Raw genomic sequence first — 20,500 nt, 5'->3', positions numbered from 1 at the left:
TTTTTAAGATGTTTTCGGAGAAGCCGAGTTCTTGAAAGTGTTCATGTCACTGAAGGTGTATCTGCGCTTTGAAATGATAAAGAGCATCAAACCCTGTCTTGTAATACTTTATTGATCTCCTGTTGCTCTCCACTTCCTCCAGTTCATATGTCGGTGCAGTTTCGCCGAGGTGTATTCTTAGCCGCCGGGAGATCTGTCTGCTCCTCAAGGGCACCGCAGGGCAGATGTTTGCAGACGCAAGAATTTGATCATGACCCTCCAAATTAAGCAGCGGTGTCCCCACTGTCTCCTACTTCTCACATTGGTGATTTCAACAGCCAGGGAACCCGGGACAGTCACAGAATGTCATTAGCCTAATGGACGGGAGCGCAGGATGGCAAGAATGAATGATTGCATTATGGTGCCATTTGCTGCAGACTGTACATTGACATAAATAGTGCAAACAAACAATAACTGTCCGTGTGCCCATTCTACTGTATTGCGATGCCTTGCTGTGTGATACATGGGTTCAAGCTGGGGTCTGAGAGAGAGGGAGAGATGCTCTTATGTGCCCTTGTGTCAGATTGAGTGGGGTGGGTGGGGGCTAAGTAGCTGGGAACTGGATTTAGACACAACTCCCCGATCCGCCTGGACCACTCTGCAGGGAAAAAAAAAAAAAACATGAGCAGATAAGAAAGAGAGGGAGAGAGACAGTGGTGGAGAATGCACAGAGAGGGAGAGAGCACTCAGCTTTTCTCTCTTTCCAAACCATCTTGTCAAGAATGCTTGAATGGAGCCATTATGAGACCCAGATCCAACTAGTAAGGGACAGTTTAAATAACAAGCCTAAAAACTACATTTCTAGCCTGACATTTTATCAAGCAGTGGTTCTAAAACGAGGCTTTGGACCCTAACAAATGGTCGCAAAATTCATTGAAAGGGTTGAGAATTTACCTTACAGATAGGAAACATGAAAAAAGGAAGTTAAACTCACAGAAATACGAAGTTCTGTTATCAAGAACCTTTTGTTTGTTCACGTGAAATCCAGTTAATTTCAAGTAACCTCGAAAAAATGTCTGAGATGAGGAAATAATGGATTCAAATACTGAGACACCGCCTTCTAAACCTGATGGTAGGTTTGAAAGGCATACTAACTTCAAAAAATGACACAATTTAACAGATTAAGAAAGTGTAAAAACATTGGAATCCCAAATGTCACTTCAAACGTCATTCCATGGGGGACATATGGTTCAGTCAGTAAAATTCAGAGCTCAGCTGCTTAACTTGAAAGCTACATTAAACAGTCACAAGACAAAAACTTTGGAACTTTTTGGATGAACTGCAGACAGGGTGTGGGAACGGATGTAAAATGTAACTAGTGAAATATCTATAGTATGCAGAGAGATAGTTTTTCTTTCTAGTATTGATAACATTTGTAGACACTTGATTCCAAGTGTTTCGATTTTTTGTAATATAATTCATAAAAGAAATTCAACTTTCATCTTTTTAACGGTTTATCGCTTTTTAACTTTATCTCACGGCATAGAAGACATTTTTGAGTTCTCATTACTTCTAGCCGTGTATTGTAGTTGTGTTGTTCCCACAGAGGACTTTATACAGTGGTGAAAAATTAACCCAGAGAGAGTACAAACATGACAGGAACAAGAACAAAACACCCAGGAACTATCAAGGGTTAAAGGATAAAACCATTTTAAAGCCACTGATATAAAGAATGAAAGTCACTTTGCAACTCAGGCCTCCTACTATTCTTTTACTTGCACTGCTTGATGTCGTTAATCTCGTCGTAACAGACTGTAAATGACCTATTTGTATGAAGGAAATAAGCATATTTGATTTGTCAGTATTTTGAATGAAGTCATTAAGTACCGAAGTCATGGAAATTATGCTAATTGTTATTGATGCTATTCCATGATTGCCAAATAATTACCGATGATATGCTGCTCACATCATCACATTTACATGCTGCTCTCTACATCGGCTCGTTAGCGACGGCGCTGTGATGCCGGGGCCTATCAGGAGCCACTCGCGCCACCTGCACACTTTGGAGTCTGGGAGGGGACGAAGCGTCTGCAGGGCGCCATCACAGCTTTGGCCTGAAGAGCGCCATCGCAGCCTTGTCGCGTCGAGTCAGTCCCGCTTCGTCTCTCCCCTCTCCCTCCGTCCTCCTATTTTGGTCAGGTGATGCGCACACTGAAAAAGCCCGGCCGTCTGCATCCGGAGCCCTAACGCTCCCTGTCAGCTGGCTGTCCCTGCGGCCACAGCGGAGATTCGTCTTTCTGCTGATGTCCCTTCTGTGTGGTAGAGAGTTGCCAGCCCCAGCATTCTTAAAGGCCTGCCATGGCCTGCAGGTAAGTGCGTCAAGGCAACGCTGATCTGTTGTTAAGTGATCAAAAAGGCCAAATTACCAAACCTTCTGGAATCATGTGCTAATCCCTCAACAAAATATACACTCGCACATCATTACAGACGATGAAAACTCTGGAATCTTTTAGGTTTCCCTTTTTTGTTTTTCTAATTAATACGCCACGTCTTGGGCACACTCGAGGTAATTAACATTGTTTTTTGCCAGCAACACACAGCAGATGGTGATTGAAAATAGAGGGATGAGTCGCTCAATCAACCACCATTTGTCTGTAGCCATTAATTATCTAGCGAAGAATACATTCAGTCCCCAAAGTTGATAGTTTGGGGGGAAGAAAAATACTGTCCTTCTGTTCCTCATTACTCTTTAACAGCAAAAACTGCTGAAACTAGAATGCCGGATAGGGAGATTGCGATTTTAATAGCGCTGTCATTATCTCCTCCCATAAGGTGGCATACGATAGAAGGCTTGTAGGAAAAAAAATGGCACCTAACAAAGAAGCATTTCAATAATTGAAAGCCATGCAACATCTTGTGGTTCTTTTTGCTTCGATTCATCAAAGGCCACTTTCAGAAATGAGAGGAACAAAAAGTGCAGTTTTACTCGAGACGACGGGTCCAGAAAGCGCTGCAGGAAATGTTGATTTTTCTGGTGATCAAATTAGAGCCAATGGGTCACGTGACTGCTGCGAGAGAGCACCACCGGCCATGTGACTTAACCAATCATCTCTAGTTTGTACATGCCATCTGATTGGGATAACAGCCTCTCGCCTGCAGCTTTTGCAGTTATGATATCATGACGTTTCGAAAACTTCCAGATCTGTCAAAGTCTCGCTGCTTCACTCGGGCACTTCCAGGAGCTCAGACTTCTGCCTGGCAACAGATTAATGTCACACACTCCAGAATAAAAAGGTTAGAAGAGGGACAAAGAGAGAGAAGGCATAGAAAGAGGAGAGGAGTTTGGGGGGATTGAGCAAAGATAAACCTTGAAGGGACACTGGAGGCAAGAACTCGGTGACGCAGCATTGCATCCTGGCATCACTTCTTTGATGCTATTTTGTCATTGCCAATAGCTCCCTAATCCTATGTCTTTGGCACACTTTAATCTTGTTGTTATTCTCTCTGCCAGCCTTTTAGTCAGAGATAATCAGTGTCTGCTAACTTTAATTATTGTGATTGAATCTGTGATAAATGTTGTTGCTTCAATGTCGTCTATTCATACAGAAGGGAAATTTGCACTTGTGCTAGCTCGAGAATTGTAAAAAAAATAAAAAGAGAGCGAGAGCTTGATAGTAAATTAGCAGTAGGATTGCTCATGTTCCACCTCACAGGCTTTAATTAACTAGTCTCAGGTAGTCTAATCTTATTATCGAAGACTGCTTTTCCCACAGTCTTACTGACTCGCTTGTATGATATCGAGACATGAGGGGGAAAAAACACAGAAGAAGGAGGATATCCTCATGAAAGAGCTGCCAAAACCGCGCAAGGTTTTCATTTTCAAGTTGCTCTCTAATGCTCGGCCACCAAAGCATTTACGCATTCTTGTCACATTGCAGTGGAAACAAAGGCTGTATAGTAGGTGCCATTTTCAGGGATTTTCAACAGGATCCAACACAGCAGCCGCAACTAGATGCCAAGTAAAATACAGAGCTGCACAACTCAGCGGCAACATCTCGGTGTTTGTCCCACAGAGAGCCCCAGCCCCATCAAACCCCATTATCTCCAAGGCTACCACTTACTTCCAACTGGAGTAGAGATAGCTGCTTATCTCCTGGTTAATAATAAAAAAGACACATAACAGATAAAAAGAAAAAGAAAAAAGAAAAAGAAGAGGCCGTCCTATCGTGATGGAAAGAGAGAGGTGGAGTTGGAGGGGGGGTAGAAAAAAAAGGCCGACAGGGAGCGGAGAGATTTCCAGGGACAGTTTCATTCTGTGGAAAGGGCAAGCAGAAGGAGACCTCCCGCTGTAATGCGGCAGCCAAGCCGAAATGAAAGCCAGCCGCTCTCTTCTCCGGGGCTAAACAGCGGCCTTAATAAAAAACACAATCAGACCCCCAACCTTAAACTTTAATGCACATTCTTCCCATATTTCTCTTTGCACCAGGAGTAAAAAAAAAATGGTGGAAGCTCCCGGTGTGATCTGAGCTCCCAGGCTAGAATGTGTGAAAAAACCGGGGGTTGTTATAGTCATAATGAAGCCCTATTGAATATCAAGCCACACCATCAACTCGCTATAGCTCTCCATCGTGTTAATGAAATTGTTCCCCCTAACTTTTTAATTAACTTGCATACTCACGGTGTGGAGTCAAGTTGTGGACACAGACAAAGACTACAGTGTTCTCTCTCAGGTGATGTGAATTTCAAAGAGGGGAAAGCTGCTCTGAATTAAGCCGAGTTTCTTTATTAGGCGAGAAACTTCAGAGGAGACAGATGTGCCGAGGACGGGCTGGTGTCATTTTCTCCTGCATCAGTCAGCTTTCATTCAACACTTTGATATATATATGCACAGGAGGAGTGGGATGATAAATTTATTGTGAATCCACATTTTACAGCATGCATTGTTTTCAGAACTTTTTAAATCTCCCATTTTGTAAAAAAAAAAAAAAAAAAAAAAAACTTCAAGGATGTCTCCTTGATAGTAATCAGAGAGAGCACAAATCATAATCATTCGTCGGCGCTGAGTGAAAGTGGTACAACGGTGCTTGATGAAGGGGACATTCATCACAAGGGAAGGAAGACAATAGGGATGCCACTAAAAGAAAAAGTAATTTTTTTGTTGGTTTTTTTTTTGAAACACATTTCCCTTTATTGGCATGGTGAGGCTGATGAGAATTGCACATAAAAAATAAAATTCACAAGAAAGTCGTACAATAGGTAGAACCACAAAGGCATTGGTAAGGACTTGGCAGAAGGCAACGTGGATAGGACACAAACAGGTAACAACCCATAGCGACCTCCCCCCCACTCCCAAAACACACACACACATACACACCTCCAGAAACGCGCACACACACACACACACACACACACACCTGCCTAAAATCACACACAAACACACATACATTTGCCGATAAACATATTGTCCTTCCAAAAGAAACATGATTACCCAACAAACGTTTAAGCAGTGGCAAAGTCCTCAGTAGGTCATGTTATTAAAAAGTCCGCCACAGTTTGAAATTTGAACCAGGTGTTATAATATATTGCTACTCTAGGCAATTTACAAAGCATTTTTTTTATTACAATGATTAAAGCCACATCTATCAAATGAGACACGACACCATTACCCAAACGCTACACAGACAGCAAAAAAAAAAGTAAAACAATGTCTTAAAACACAGGTAAAGGGCTTTTTTTCCTTCTTTTTTCTCCCTAAATCCTTTCCCTCGACCAATTTTTGCCTCTTTGCATCACAAAAAATTAGCCGTTTTCTTGTCTCCGCAGTCAGACTCCATGAAAGGGAGCCTGTGATCAGCAAAAGCTTTTTATACAAAAGATTTTTTCCCTTCCTGTGATGGAAGCTTGGTTCTCTCATTACTTGGCTCGCGCTTCGAAACGGGATATTAATTGAACCAGAAACCGCAAGGTTACCTTTTATGTCATGTCGACGGCGCTGTGATATCTGGACTGTGAGTCGGGTTTGGGGAGGGGGTGAAGGAGGTGGTTGGTGGTGATGGAAAGTGGTGCGGCATGCGATACATTGTTGAGTAGTTTTTTTTTCTTCTCTAGGCTTATAGAATGTCATTTAAAATCTGCCAGTTAAGACAGCTGAGAGGCAGATATCCAAAGTGGTGCCGACTGTCATCCTGGAAATAGCCATGCACTACACAACAAACACTTTCAACTCGACACATTTTTTTTCTTTTTTTTTTTTACACACATAAGGGTGGAAGTTTAAGAGTCGGTCACGTTTGCACAGATGTCACAAGGTAATGCGTGCATTACAATCACATAGACTCAGTTATATTTTTAAAGGGAAGAGCAAGTGGGACGTAAGGAGACATTCAAGTGTTTTGTTTTGTTTTTTTTTTACTGCAAAATGTGAAATGAAAATGCCAAGACACTGGAATGGATTCATTCTAACTACCAGCGACTGGGTAATGGGTCAAGTCCAAAAATCACACAACAGTAGGAGCTAAAATACAACTCTGAAAAATAATTTATTGCTTTTTATATAGTTTTTTTCTCCTTTCATTTATATTATTATCATTATTATTATTAATCATCTTGTAATTATTGTGAATAATATTAGTAGTATATATATTTTTGTACATCAAATACAAGATCTTTAAAAAATTCTGGAAAAAAAAAGGAAATTGTAAACTTTTGTTTGGCATTCACATAATCAAGCGTGAGTGGAGTGATGAAAACATGTGTTTTACAGTGGTACAACAAAATTTCCTGCAAAATCATTTTATTGCTTCATGTTCTGTGGTTCAATGAAGAAAAAAAAATGGTTGCAGATCTGACTGATAGTGGAGATAAAAGGCTAAAAAAGGATGAGGGGCTGGACTCATTAGCTGAATGTTTTTGATTGTTTCGGAAAGGCATAGAAGGTAATATTATCCCCACCAAAGCATTTATTGTCCAGTGATTGCAAGTTAAATAACACAAATCGAAGGACATAACATAAATAGCAAATAAATTTCATGAGGTACGCCATGTTAAAATGGAGTCCATAAATATTTTTTTTGATTCAAATATTAAAATAAATAGATAAATATGTGTTTATACTGATTGAAAAGATTCAAATGCAATTTTTCCTCTCTCACTGAATCAAATGAGAACCATACAAAGCAATGAAATCAAACTGAATTATATATATACTATATATATACTGATTGCTTCAGAAATAATTAATAAAAAATGGGGTAACTTTTTTTTACAATCATGAAAAACACGTTAAAAATGCATTTTACACTGGTTGTATAAGCAAAAACACTGATTGAGAATCTTTATAAACAGAGAAAACTATACATGGCTGACTGTTTTTTTCCCCCAACAAAATAACTTAAAAAAGGACATTTGTTCACATGCTCCCTCAAAATGAGCAATCGGACACATCTTTTTTTTCTTTTTTTACAATCATATCATGTCTTCTAAACATCATGTAGGTGTACAATATGTTTACAGTATTGTAATTACTACAGATCGACATTCTGAATTAAGAAATTTTCTCCTCATTTTAAAAAAGGCTGCATTTTACAGTGCATAGCTGTAACAAATAAAGAACTTCGATATGTACATAAAATAAAAATATTCCTTTTTATAGTATTTGTAAATACACAGCTACATTTCTCCTTAAAATGTAGACAACAATGTCACCTTGAGAATTTTTAACCTCCAACTCCCTATATTTGTAATGTAACACCAGATCCAAACACCAGATTTCAAAGGAAGAAGAAAGAAAATCAACAGCAAAAGGAAAAAAGCAAATCTGGCTGAACAAGCTGCATGTTTTCACCCCCAAAGAATTGTGGGCATTGTAGTGCTTGGAGAAAAAAAGAAAAAAAAATCATGAGTTTTTTTTTCTTCTTCTTCTTTCACTGATGTTGTACAGCAGTAGAGCGCACCGAACCTGTGCACCAGATTCTGAGGGTTCACTGGCTTTCCCAGAATGCAATGTCTCTTCCCAGCTCTTCAGCAGCTATGTTCATGTAAACTTTATTTTTGATATATTCATTTATAGTGATATAGGTCTATAGACTTATTCTTATATACTCTATGACAGAGTGTAAAACTTCTGGTAGTCTCGTCGTCAAAGGAGCGAGAAACAACAGTGAGGTATCAGAAGTCCCTCTTTGTGGCAGACAGCAGGTGCCACTGAACTGGTTACCTTCTCAGGCTGCGCTGAGCCTCCCTCAGCAAGCTGTCAAAATCCAGGGAGTCATACTTGCTTTTAGTGGAGGCTGGATCAAAGTCGTCCGAATGGGAGTCTGAAAGGGGCCAAGCAGGACTGTGGTTAGTGTTGAGCAGAGCAGGATTTCTTTGAAAACACACATGAAACAAAAGGTTCACCTTCTCAGAAGACTTTATGGTCAGAGCTCACAGAGTAGTTCTCAGTCATGTGTAGCTCTGGTGTTAACTGACAGTTTCTCACATCTGCATCTTTTCTGAAATCTTATTTGCTCCCTACAGTGAGTCCAGTGTGGCTGAATTTCCACAGAAATCTCAACAAAGTTAATGCACAACCCGAGTCAGACTTAAAGGTAAAATATTACAAGGGGTTATACGCCAGACTATTTCATGGTCTGCTGCAGTGAATAGTTGAAAATGTCCCAACCCCTAACTGCATGTTTCTGTAGCAACCTACAATAGAATTCAGACAGGGTAGAACAAAGTATTTTTTTTTACATGGAGGCACCAGATATGAAACTGCATCCTTGTGTCTGTCCATCTCTCACATGCCCTGTTTTTCTTGATCAGCCCGATAATACATAAAGGGTATCTTATCTGTGCCAACAGACAGCTTCACAAATTGGGCCCTCAAAGGGCCCAGCAGCAGCACACTCCAAGAGCTTTGAGAAATGGGAATGACCATGGCAGCCGGGAGACGCCAGTTGTGATCTAATGCAATGGCCAAGGGCTGGATTGTGTCACGCTGCACACCTTGAGGGATGAAAAACACCCAGGTGCTCTACTTAAAACTAATGGACAGTGTCTCTGAAAAAAGGAAAAAAGACGAGAAGATGGGAAGAGATTTGGATACTACACTATTAAAAGATTCTCCCTTCCTCTCAATCTCTTTATCCTGCGCTATCAATACGGGGACGACCAAAATAGCCCGTTCCTGACAAAGAGACGCTCCAATGAAGGCCTTTCCATTTCAGTGGACTGATTCGTCAATCTTGGTGTAATGTCTATCCTCAAGGCTTCCGGATTAGCAACTGTTTCTCTGTGTGTCATGTACTCTTTTAGAAGGTTAATGGCTGCAAGCATGTGCTTTGAAAATGTATAGTAACTGCTCCCTTTCTTCAGAGGAGTGCTCTTTTTCTCTCAAATGACCCCTTGACCCTCTTGTAGCGGTGCATTTTATATTTCTGCCCTCACATACTGCTGTTAAAATGAGTCAATACCTATCTTACATGTCGTCTTTAAAATGGAAGAGAGGGATCTTTTGTGGCTGTGCAATACTTGACATGACGGGGTGTGTGTATATATATATATATATATATATATATATATATATATATATATATATATATATATATATATATAGGGTGTGTGTATATATATCTGTGTGTGTGTGTGTGTGTGTGTGTCTTCTCAATTATCACCACCTTTATCATTGTGCAACAAACAGAAGAAAGAGAAATTGCACTTTTCTTTCTTCATATGTCCAAACTGGGGCATCATGCCAGAGGAAAAAACCTTGATTTCACTGATAGCTTGCATTATTTATCAAATGCGTCATTCAACCTTCTGCTGTGTCCATTCCAGTTCAGATTTCTGTTTGAGATTTCTGCATCTGACCAGTATAGAAGCTAAGCATGTTTCCTCTGAGGAATCGCTCACGATAGATGAATTCTGCTACACTGCAGCCTGCACACTCGCAGCAGAGGCACTTAGAAGTTAGAATAGGTAGCAGCGTACGTAGTCAGTGGCCTCTCCCTTGGCATGAACGACCGGCCCCTACGTGCCACATCAAGGCTCGACATCGTTTCGGTGCCACAACAGCTGGCAACAGATGGACTCGAACTCTGGAGGGAGGAGGGCTTTCTGGGACTTAACCTTGCTCCCACCTTCCTCCTCTTGTTTCTCATCTCTTTCCTCGTCTTTCTCCTACTGCGTCTTTCTCCTCGTAATTTCATGTCTACTCCTGCCGCTTCTTATTCATGCACTTAAAGTGATTCCCACACACCGGCACATGAAAACACACGGCTGCGCGCCTGCTTTTAAGCGCTATCTCTCCCACTAATGCCTTGCTTCTCATATCAACAAAGTAGAAACAAGCATCCCATGTCTACATGAGTAATGGAGCCTGCCTCGTTTTCCTTAAGATACCGCAGCATGGAGGAAATGGCGCTCTATTCTCGGCATGTTCACACGGCGACCTCTGAACTCTCTTTGCCCTCTTGAGCCACAAATGCCTGGTGGATGCACTGGGGGCTGTAGGAGTTGTTATCAGCACAGAGATGGAGATGTTTTGATCTGGAAGCATCACTCAAGGCTTTTTTTTTAATCCGCCCCCCTCCCCTCTTTTCCCTCTTTTCACTGACAAGTCTACCAGCCACGCAAATATACTGCATGACTGCAGGGGGCTGATGGAGAGAACAACAAAGCTGCACTTACCCAAGTCTGTGTAATGTGATTTGCAGAACTGCTTTTGTCCGCCAAAGCACAGCTCGAACTGAGGCTCGTTTGACCTGCGTAAGGTGTGTCCGTTCTCAAGGGCGGCAAAGGCGTCACAAGTGTAGCGGTACGTGATGAAGCCAAAATTGTCCCTGGTCAAGAATAGAAAATGATACGTCAGAGTGTTGCTGTGGGGGGCCTTGTCTTGGATGACGATCATGCTATTTATATGCAAAAGAGAATCAATAAAGGTGTATCTTTGGGGCTCTGTAGGCCTAGAAGTAGATGAATCAGGAGACACTGAGACTGCAAAAGCTCCGTCTTTGTCACTTGCCTTTGCGCTAAGTTCAGCAGTAGATTTTTGTCCAGAGACTACAAATAAAAGCCTCCGAGCATATAGATGCACATGCAGAGAAAACCCCGGGGCCTTACCCGTCGTCCCTCAAGTTCACTGCACATTCTTCTATTTCGCCAAAGACTTCAAAGCGGCGCTTCAACTCTGTCCGGGTGCAGTCGGACCTCAGTCGCCCCACGTACACCACCCGTCTCTCCTCCTGCTCGTTAAAGAGGACAGACAGAGCATGGGGGGAAGAGATTAAAAGGGGGAGTCTGTTTTTTTCCTTTTCCACTCTCTTTCTTCACCAAGCCCTAATGAATTGGTCTTGATCACTCCTGTGGATACTGCCGCTGACTTTGGGCCCCTGTTTTTGTCCCTCTTCTCTGTCTGTTGTGTTCCTCTGTGATTGGTTCAGCTCGCTTCCTCTTATCTGATTGAGTTGCACTTTGGAAAGCGCCTTCAATCTGCCTTGGCACTACAATTCCTCTTTCTCTCCGTAAGTCATCAACCAGAGGCAGAGTGATTTTTATCAAATGATGCCATGTCTTAAGTTTGGGGCTGCTTCTTCTTTTGTGAAGTCTAAAAATAAAGCTGTGGGGGTGACTCAGCTATATATCAGCAAAGCCTGTTTCTTTCTTTCCAGCTCAGGAGTCGTGATACACAGCAACCACTTGGCTGCTAAATGGAGGACTGTTAATATAAGGGTATTCATATCCAAGAGAGAGGGAGCATTAAGAGCAGGAGCACTGAGCCACAGGGCAAAAAAACATGGATTTCCTTGAACCTCAAAGGACGGCGGGGTCATAGTGGAATAATTTAGGAACAAACCGCAGCAGGCTGCAATTATAGCTTTTGAGTAGTTTAATTGCATCTGCTAACCATATAATACAGTTGAGGCCTGGGGCTATAGTGTATCACTAGTGTTATTTATTTATTCATTCATTTACTTGCCATTACTGGGACAAGTCCATCGAGGCCTGTTGAGATTGTGAATGCTGTCTTGAGGGTGGCAGTAACATAAATGTAAATCAGTTGCCTGGTGCTAATCTCAAAGTTCACCTTTGCCCATTTGACTCACAGCTGAGAAAAATACAAATTAACTACAGATGACTGTTTTTATGCTTTTCCCACTCTTTACTGTTGTTTAGAAAAAAAAAAGAAGCTGAATTAGGGGTTTAGTTGCTGACAGCTGATAAATAGGTGGTCTTTTCTTGATAGCACCCTGAGGACTGGCAGTGTGGTGCGAGTGACGAAGAGAATAAAGCAAAAAAAAGAGAAAAAAAAAACAGACACAAGGAAGACGGCTTCACATGTCTGGTCTTCCAAACCCTTTGTCTGACAGCTTGAGGTTTACTGCTCGTAATTGTTTGTCTCTCCATCTCTGAAAATGTATGCATGCCAAGCCACGTTTGCATTACTGCATCATTTAATGTGTGCTTTAGCAACGGGTGGTAGTAGCATCACCCCTGCTGGAAACCTGAGTAATTTCGCACTGAGACAAGGAGAGCGGAGATAAGGGAGAAACGCGATATTCACTGAATCAGGCTTGAATTTTGAAATAGATACAGAGAAAAGGGAAAAGATCTCAACAGGATCAGTGGCCGTTTCCATTTTTATCCTCTTCTCCCCCTTCCTGCTCTCCTAGATTCTGTTTTCCACTATTTTAACATTTTACCCCCGTGGTGTGATTAATAAGAGTCGACAGTGTTTCCAGACGACGGAGATGTTAAAAATACACAACCTAGAGATAAAGAGGAAGGGCCTGTCGCCTGAATCATTCAGGAACTCACTTTGTATGTATTCTTTCAGTAGACACACTGTGGCACATGGCACTGGGCTGGAGGCTGCCTCAAACTAAATAATCTGTGTATGTCTGTGGGAGATTTCTGTGTGTGCCACAGCAGTGATTACATGTGGTCTTTTATCAGTGGTTGTGCAGGAAGACACAAAGTCATGCATTGAAAAAAAAACATGATGGATAGAGTTGACTCACTATTGCTTTTTGCCTTTGCCTCTCTCTCTGCTCGGCCCTTTCGAACTCCCGCTTCTCGTAGTCCCGCCGGTACTCCTCCCTCTTCAGCCTCTCGTGCTGGTACTCCTCATAGCTGTCATATCTGTGCAGGAGGAAGAAGACACATGTGGCATCACTCCCTCATTCTCAAATTCGCCCAGGAGTCAGTCGTCCCCCGTTTTCTCACCGATGACGGTTGAGATGGGGGCTTGCAAAGGAAAGGACAAGTTAATAAAGGCGTCTTTTCGCCGTCGCTATGATTACGAAACCCGCGAGATAGGCCTGCGGGAGTGCCGGCAAGCAGCGCGGTCGGGGAGCCAGGCAGCTGTAACTGTCAGCACAACTTCACATGTCATTACTTTCTGCTTAGTTAGGGCTTCATCAAGAAGGAAAGTGCAACTTTCTCTCCCTCCCTCCCTCCCTCACTCCACCCCCCACCCTACCCTAGACCAGTACAAGATGTGTCCGTTAAGTTTTCAACTGATGAGTGACTCTCCGGCTTGTCGGGTGTCATTAGGCACGTGGTTGCCAAATCAGCTCGGAGCGCTGAGATGGTGTCAGTCTCCCTCTCTGTGTGTTTCTGCACTCGTCTGCATAGGAAATGGTCCCCTCTGCAGAGGCTCATGGAAAACTACAGAGGCACTAAGTTGAGTAAGTGTCATTATACAGCAGGGAGCGTCGACTCATGAGTGCAGCGCTTCAGAATGATTTCTTTTGTCACTAGTCTAATAAAACATGATCAATTAAACATATTTGCCATGAGTGTTTGCCATGATGGGTGGGTGTCGTGGTGGCAGAGAAGGGAACTGCACAGAAATCAAACAATTTCTGAGATGTGACAGGAAAAAAAACTTCCTTTCACCTCATTGCTAAAATGTACTCTCCTGAGCACGCCATCATTAATTCTTTACAATTTTTCTGAGGCGGCTGCTAAAAATAAACATTTGTCCTAACCCGAAGCATGCAACTAAACAAAGGTTAATAGCACACACCAAATTGGAGATTAAATACTTCAATTTAAAACAATCACCTTGGCCTGCGGCTGAGAGGAGATCGAGACTGAGGGTGGGGGCTCTTGTGAGTCCTGGAACGAAAAGCATTTAAATCGGTGTTGTGACGAGACCTGAGGGAGAAAACAAATGAATGGTAAATATCAAACACATACGAAACATATTCTATACACAGTTGACTGCTGCTTACTTGTGACACTGTGGTGGGTTTGTTTTTGGCTTTGACAGCCTAATTAAACTTTTGCTGATAGACACAAGACTCATGAAGATGTTAGAAAGTGGGTTAATTAAAAGCATGGCATCTTCTCCCAGCCTTGTCCTCATTTAACCCCTGGTGACAGAAAATGTGCATGACTTGCTGCAGAACTTTTCTGACACACCTGAGCCAGGAATACACATGCACCTGCTATCTATGTTGTATGAAGAGGTGGTCAGTAGTGAAGGCCCTGGTGGCCTGACTGTGGAGCTTGTTCCTCTACACTCCTTGAGCTTATGATGCTTAATTATTGAAGTGTTGCTGAAGAAGGAAGACCTGAATAATGGAGAGAGAGAAGTTTGGGAAGCTCAGTGAAGCAGTGGAATGTCGGTTTGCAAAGATCGAGGATCTTATGCCGTAAATCTTTGAACAAAAAGGAGAAATATTTTGCTGGAATTATGTTTATCTTCTCTTGCATGAAAACATAACAAGCTGCCAGTTCTGTCACTTCTGAAGTTGAATCCCTATCCAGTACTTTCAGAAAGCCTGTCAGTATCAGATTTTGATCGAATACCTTGAGACAAGTACTGTATAATTTGTGTGCAAGTTGGTGTAGAGTGAGGAACCAATGCCTGAACAGAATAAAGTGATTCTATTGGCTCCGTGGAGTAAACTGACCTTTCAGTAATCATGCAAACAAACTGAGTCACTGCAGTGGATTCCTACACTGTGAGGCACTCAATGAACTACAACTGACAAACTCAATTTATTCACATCTTTTTAGTAACTACAGTTTGCCTCTATTCTTCTACCAAAAAAAAAACAACAAAAAAACAACAGAAACCCCCTTAGCTCTGATCAAAGGGAAGCATGGGAAATGTAGTTCTCACACAGAGCTATGATGATAGGAGTCTTTTTTGAGAGGGGTTTTGAGACTACATTCCCACAGACTGGATCTAGCTTTCATCTCTGGGGATGTAAAAGAGGAGGGTTTGCCACTCAGTAAAAACAACAGCTGCCGCTTAAAACAATAGCCCCGGCATCAAACAAAAAATGGGAGCATGCAAGGGAGCGAGTGAGGAGGGGGTGAGTGTTAAAAACACACTCAAATAAAACTCCCTGCCTAGAGATGAAAACTCATACTGTTCAAAAGTCCAGTGCCTCTGGCACCTTTCATGTTCTTCTTTTTTCTTCTTTTTTTCTCCATTGTGTGTTGGTATCGGGATATTTCACCATTCACCCAATCTTGTTTTACCAGTTTTCAGTTCATATCCGTAATGGAGTAATTTGGGTAGTTTAACAACAGCAGACAATGTGGTTGGAATCTACTCCAGAATAAAATAGAGGGAGGTCCAGAACTCATGCTCATCCTCAGGAAAATTGCCAGCATGACGTTTTACTGTTCTATTCTAGCCTTATTTTAGCTTACTTACTGTATTTCAGTATTATATCATACTTACATTTTATTGCTTTTCTGCTTTTTAGGCTTTGGATTTCTTATATTATGTCATTTTGTTACTTCTAAGCAATATCTAGCAAAAGAATTTCCTTCAGAATTAATAAAGTTTTATCTTTATCTTATCTTAAAAGTGAGGCTATGGTGGCTCAGGACAGCTTTGTAAGTTGTGCTGTTTGACTACATCCGGAATCAGTGGTGTTTATGGTTGTTCTGAGTTACCAAACAACAGGAGGGGCGATACTGTTCAAAAATGGGGATTTTAGGGAGATTGCACCATTCACCCAATTGTTTTCCCCCATTTTCAGTTCAGATCTTAGTGTTGCCTGCTTTAGAACAATAATTTAGGTAGCTGAACAATTAGAGACAGTATTCTAAATGACCACACAAGATGGCAGGGTTCAAAGACGGCTGCTGCAGCAGGATGGGTGATACTGTTTAAAATGGGGATAACAGCATGTATTTTTTCAGACAAGATGGTGTAAAATGAGTTTCTCAGACTTCTAGACACATCCTATTTGAGGTTGGAAAGCTGTTGAGGAGGTTTCTGATGCTACATGATCATCTGACATGCAGTTTGGACAGATCATAAGTCCTGCTTAACAGCCTCAAGGGTCTATCCTGTCTCACGCCAGCTCTGACGACTGATCAGGCCTGTTTTACACTCCTAAGCTAGACCCCCTACCAGCTCCAAGCCCTGTTTAAACTGTATGTCTGGGGAGCAGCCAAGGTTCAGCCAAAAGAAGTGGGAGAGAGAGATGACTTACCAGGAGGACGGGCGTCTGTCAGGTGAGCTGGAGAGAGAGCGCCTACGGTATCGCGAGGAGGAGCTGCGAGAGCCAGAGTGGGAACGAGAACGAGAACGGGACCCACTGCTGGTCCAGCAGAAAGGCCTGCTGGGTGACAGGAGGAGGGAGGACGGTGGAGAGACGGAGCCTCGTGAAGGGGAGCAGCTGGATGGTGGGGAACAGGAGGGAGAGCAGGGGGCGCAGTCAAAGAGTAGGTCCAGAGGGGTGCCCTCCCACGGAAAGAGGAAGCGACTCTCGCGGCCCTCGCCCAGCTCCAGCTCATCGTGGAAGGGCAGAAACCCCTGGTGCAGGTAGCTGGAGCCAGGCAGCCTCTGGGAGCAGCAGTCATCTCCTCCCCCCTCGAGGGACTGAGGAGCTGTAACCTTGTTCGTTTTGCCGCTCGGTTCTCTCTCCTGGCCACCCTGGCTATAGAGGGCATGTAAGGGGTGGCCAAAGTGCTTGTTGAGTTCTGCTCTGATTTCCTGGTCGCACAGGAGTTTCCGGCTGGTGGCAGAAAGATGTTGTTGGTCCCTGTCAGTAGTAGCCTCTTGTGAGGGGATCTGAGTGGCTTGTGTAACGGTCTGTTCCGCAAACCCCTTATCCTGGCTCGCTTCTCCGTCCACAGAGACAAAATTCTGCTGCTTAGCAATAAGACCAGGTGAAGCTGATGATGGAGAACAAGAAGACAATGAAGAGGGTGGTGGCATGGCTGAGTCCTTACATTCGACATGCCTGATCTCCACGTTGCCTGCAGTAGGCATTGGAGCAGCAGTGGCACCTGAGGTGAATGTCATTTCCACAGCTGTAGTCATGGTAACAGTGGCTGTACCCCCATCCTTCTTAGCGCTAGCGGATGCCTGGCAATAGTCATGGTCACTGTAGCCGCGGGGCGTGGCCCGCTTATTGGTGCCAGTGCTGCGATGCTCCTCAAGGCCACCCCCCACTGCGTGTTGGGTGACGGAGTAAGGGAGGGTGGTGGACGCTTTGCTCAGCTGGGCATAAAGCTCAGTCTGTTCGGGACCCTTCCTGATGGGGCCCCCGCCTGAGGCACCTGGGGCCGGGGCCAGAGCGCCGGGGCCCAACTCACTCAGCCTGGCTCTTTTGCATGTCAAGGCCGAGGAGGAACATGAAGACAACTTGGTTTTGAGAGATGCTTTGAAAGGATTCTCTTGACTGGCTTTGTGTGGGGGCGTGGTAGGTGGTGTCAGACCTGCACAGGAAGGAAGAGACACAGGTTGGATGGGGAGAGATAAAATGAAAACAGAATCATAATACAAACCTCCCCCCTCCTCTCTCCCTTCTCCCCTCACTCAACTATAAACTCCCAGGTCAGTTTATGGGCTGTAGACACAGATACATGCTGATTAAAATATTCACTTTCACTTGGCCTAATCCTGATCTCTATTTTATTGCAATCTTGACAGATTAATGTAATGCTTGGTGTAACTTAATATGGCGGTGCTGTAATACGGATGACTTGCCGTACTCTTCCTCTCTGACCTTGAAAGATCCCTTTTTGTGAAAAAAAACATAACCCCATAGAGGACAAACGTAATGCATCTGATGAAAATAAAATAAAGTAAATGTATCATATCTCTGCCTGCCTCACACAAATGTCTGCACGGGACGGCAGCCAATTCATCGGAATAAAATCGGAGACCTTTTTTATCGGCCTGAAACAACGATCACGAACATGAGCATATTTCAAGATTATCCAGCACCATCTGCATTTTCTGGAGGAAGATACTGTACAATGTTAGCCTGCCTGGTGATGCTGCTGTGGCGAGATGTCTGCTCTGTCATAGAAGCATAGGAAATAGTGGCGAAGGGTTGACATTCCTCTCAGATGGCATGTCCCAACTGCTTGTGCCCCCCTATCCCCCCCATCTCTCTCTTCCCTCGCCTCCTACAGATTTACAACCAGACAGATGGCAGTTATATGGGAAGTCCTGAGATGAGCCCACTTTATAGCATTGTTAATGCACTCACACAAACAGCCGCCGCCATTACTCTCATTCTCCCCTTCCTTCTCTTCTTCTTTTTTCTTTAGTTTAGTCTAGTATTCTACCCTTTTTCTCTCCTCCTGTCTGCAATCTTCCCTGGATCAATCTCTCTTTCTCCCTCCTCTGTCTCTCTGCATCTTTTCCTCTTTCTGTCTCACACAGAACAAATGTGCCCACACACACAGCCACACTCGTCACTAACAGTCTCTCACTGGAGTCAAACTCAGGCACTTTGAAACACCTACGCGCTCCCCTCTTCTTTGCCATTCTTATAATGCACATCATTCTTCCCTTGCCGGTGAATTACACCAAATGACAGTTATTAGTATCAAATCCAGTGTTAGAATATGCACCAGAAAGACAGCTTGACAAAGAGAACGCGGGAGCCTGATACACAAATGTGCAAGTTTCTGAAATCACTTGCTGTGTTTGGGATGCCTGATCCAACGGCTTATCATCCTACTTATTATCTGGATGTGTCTGTAAGTAGGACTGCAAGTGCCCACTCCCCACTTCTCCCCCTCTTTTCCTCTTACTTTCCTCAGTTCTGATAGTGAGACAGACATATATATGCATAATGCCAATTAAATGAGCTTTGAAAAGCAGAGGGGACAGGGAGAGAGAGGGGGAGTGGATGCTACAAAATGCCTAAAGAACTTCTGTTTCACCGATGAAGCACCATCTGTCCAAAACAATGTGCACATGGGGTCATAAACTGGGAGCCATTAGCAATGGGGGTGAAATAAATCAGAATTAGATAAATATGTGCCTCTCAGTCAAACTTGCTCATGATGGATGATCTGCAGACACTATTCATGCAGAGAAAACGACGGAACAAGCGAGCAGAATGGAGAGAAGGAGGAGCATCTTATCATCTTCTTTCTCGTCCAGCTGTAAATTGTGAGGAGACCTCGGAGCGAATAACAACTCTGGGCTTAAAGAGTTGATCCGGCAGTAAGCTATGCAAATAGCAACACAGAGACCACCTCTGTGTCATGAGATACAGTAATTAAAGACAACACTGCAGCACAGGGTAAATCTATTACCTTGGCAGAGATTAGACTTGAACAGTTAGATCCCAGGGGACCTTACTGCCTTTTGTAGCCTTTACCGTACCTCCTGAGAAGGGTCACGAAAACATGCAACCAAACAGTGCAGCTAGTATTTACTCCTGCACATCATCACGTACACGTCCTGGCAATTAATTCAATCTTTCTTTGGAACACTAACCGCTACTACTACATCTCATCATAAAGGTGTAAAGTAATATGTTACTGGCAGCAATTCATGGAAAATTCCACGAGTGCATGGTCGACCTGCCTTGAAGGTGGAAAGTGGAACCGCCCACCTGGCTAACTTCCATCTGATTATCAGTAACACCACCATTATCTCATTGTAGTGGCATGTTACTCTAAATCTGAAAAGGACATGTAACTCCAGCCTAAAAGCTTACACCTCCACTTACCGGGATCTATATCCATCTGTCTCATAGAGCACGAGAATCAAAAGCTAATCTCTAAGCAGGAATGAGGCTCAGTACCCCAGAGCTCTCTGGCCTAATGACATTCGTGCTAATATTCCATCCAAAATTTGCACAGGATGGTAAAGTCAGGTGAAGGGCTTTATTTGACTGTGTGCTTGTAAAATGGACGCGGTGGAACAGAACGGACACACAGATTCAGCCACAGGTCAATAGACTCGCCCACGTGCAGTAAAACGGGAAGAAATATTAACTGTGCTTGATTGCCCCTGAGCTTAAGGAGCCCTGATCTTTCCCTTCTTTAGGTCTCCACAGGCCTCCCCTCTGACCCTGAAAGCTTATCTACACAAAAGGGTTAAACCGCACTTCAACCAAAGTCAGAAAGGACAGAGGGATACCTCTCGGGGTTTGAATTTCTATCGCCCGCAAGAGCTAAGTGGAAGGTGCAGGGGGCAGACGTTAGGTATGGACAAAGATCATTACCCCTGCTGGTAAATGAATACCCAAAAGGGATAGTGCAACATTACACAGTGCGAGCGGCTAAAGGGCAGCCATTTTGTTTTTATTGA

At 43.3% G+C, this 20,500-nt stretch overlaps 1 protein-coding gene across 9 annotated transcripts in view; it reads right to left on the bottom strand.

The window, feature by feature from the left end:
- Positions 1-6,369: 6,369 nt before the first annotated feature.
- Positions 6,370-20,500, bottom strand: part of ppargc1a (peroxisome proliferator-activated receptor gamma, coactivator 1 alpha) — a 269,994-nt gene continuing 255,863 nt past the window's right edge. For all 9 annotated transcript variants that reach the window (XM_035951672.2, XM_035951675.2, XM_035951673.2 and 6 more), the window contains 6 exons: positions 16,428-17,658; positions 14,029-14,121; positions 12,981-13,101; positions 11,083-11,204; positions 10,651-10,802; positions 6,370-8,294 (listed from right to left, as the gene is read on the bottom strand). In XM_035951672.2, coding sequence (XP_035807565.2) covers positions 8,191-8,294; positions 10,651-10,802; positions 11,083-11,204; positions 12,981-13,101; positions 14,029-14,121; positions 16,428-17,658 — 1,823 coding nt within the window. In that variant the 3' untranslated portion in view covers positions 6,370-8,190. The remainder of the gene's footprint in view (positions 8,295-10,650; positions 10,803-11,082; positions 11,205-12,980; positions 13,102-14,028; positions 14,122-16,427; positions 17,659-20,500) is intronic.

This window comes from Amphiprion ocellaris, chromosome 23 (assembly GCF_022539595.1).
Source record: "Amphiprion ocellaris isolate individual 3 ecotype Okinawa chromosome 23, ASM2253959v1, whole genome shotgun sequence".
NCBI classification, from domain to species: Eukaryota; Metazoa; Chordata; class Actinopteri; family Pomacentridae; genus Amphiprion; species Amphiprion ocellaris.
Note: the sequence above shows the minus strand (reverse complement) of the source record. Positions and strands in the feature narration are given on the sequence as shown.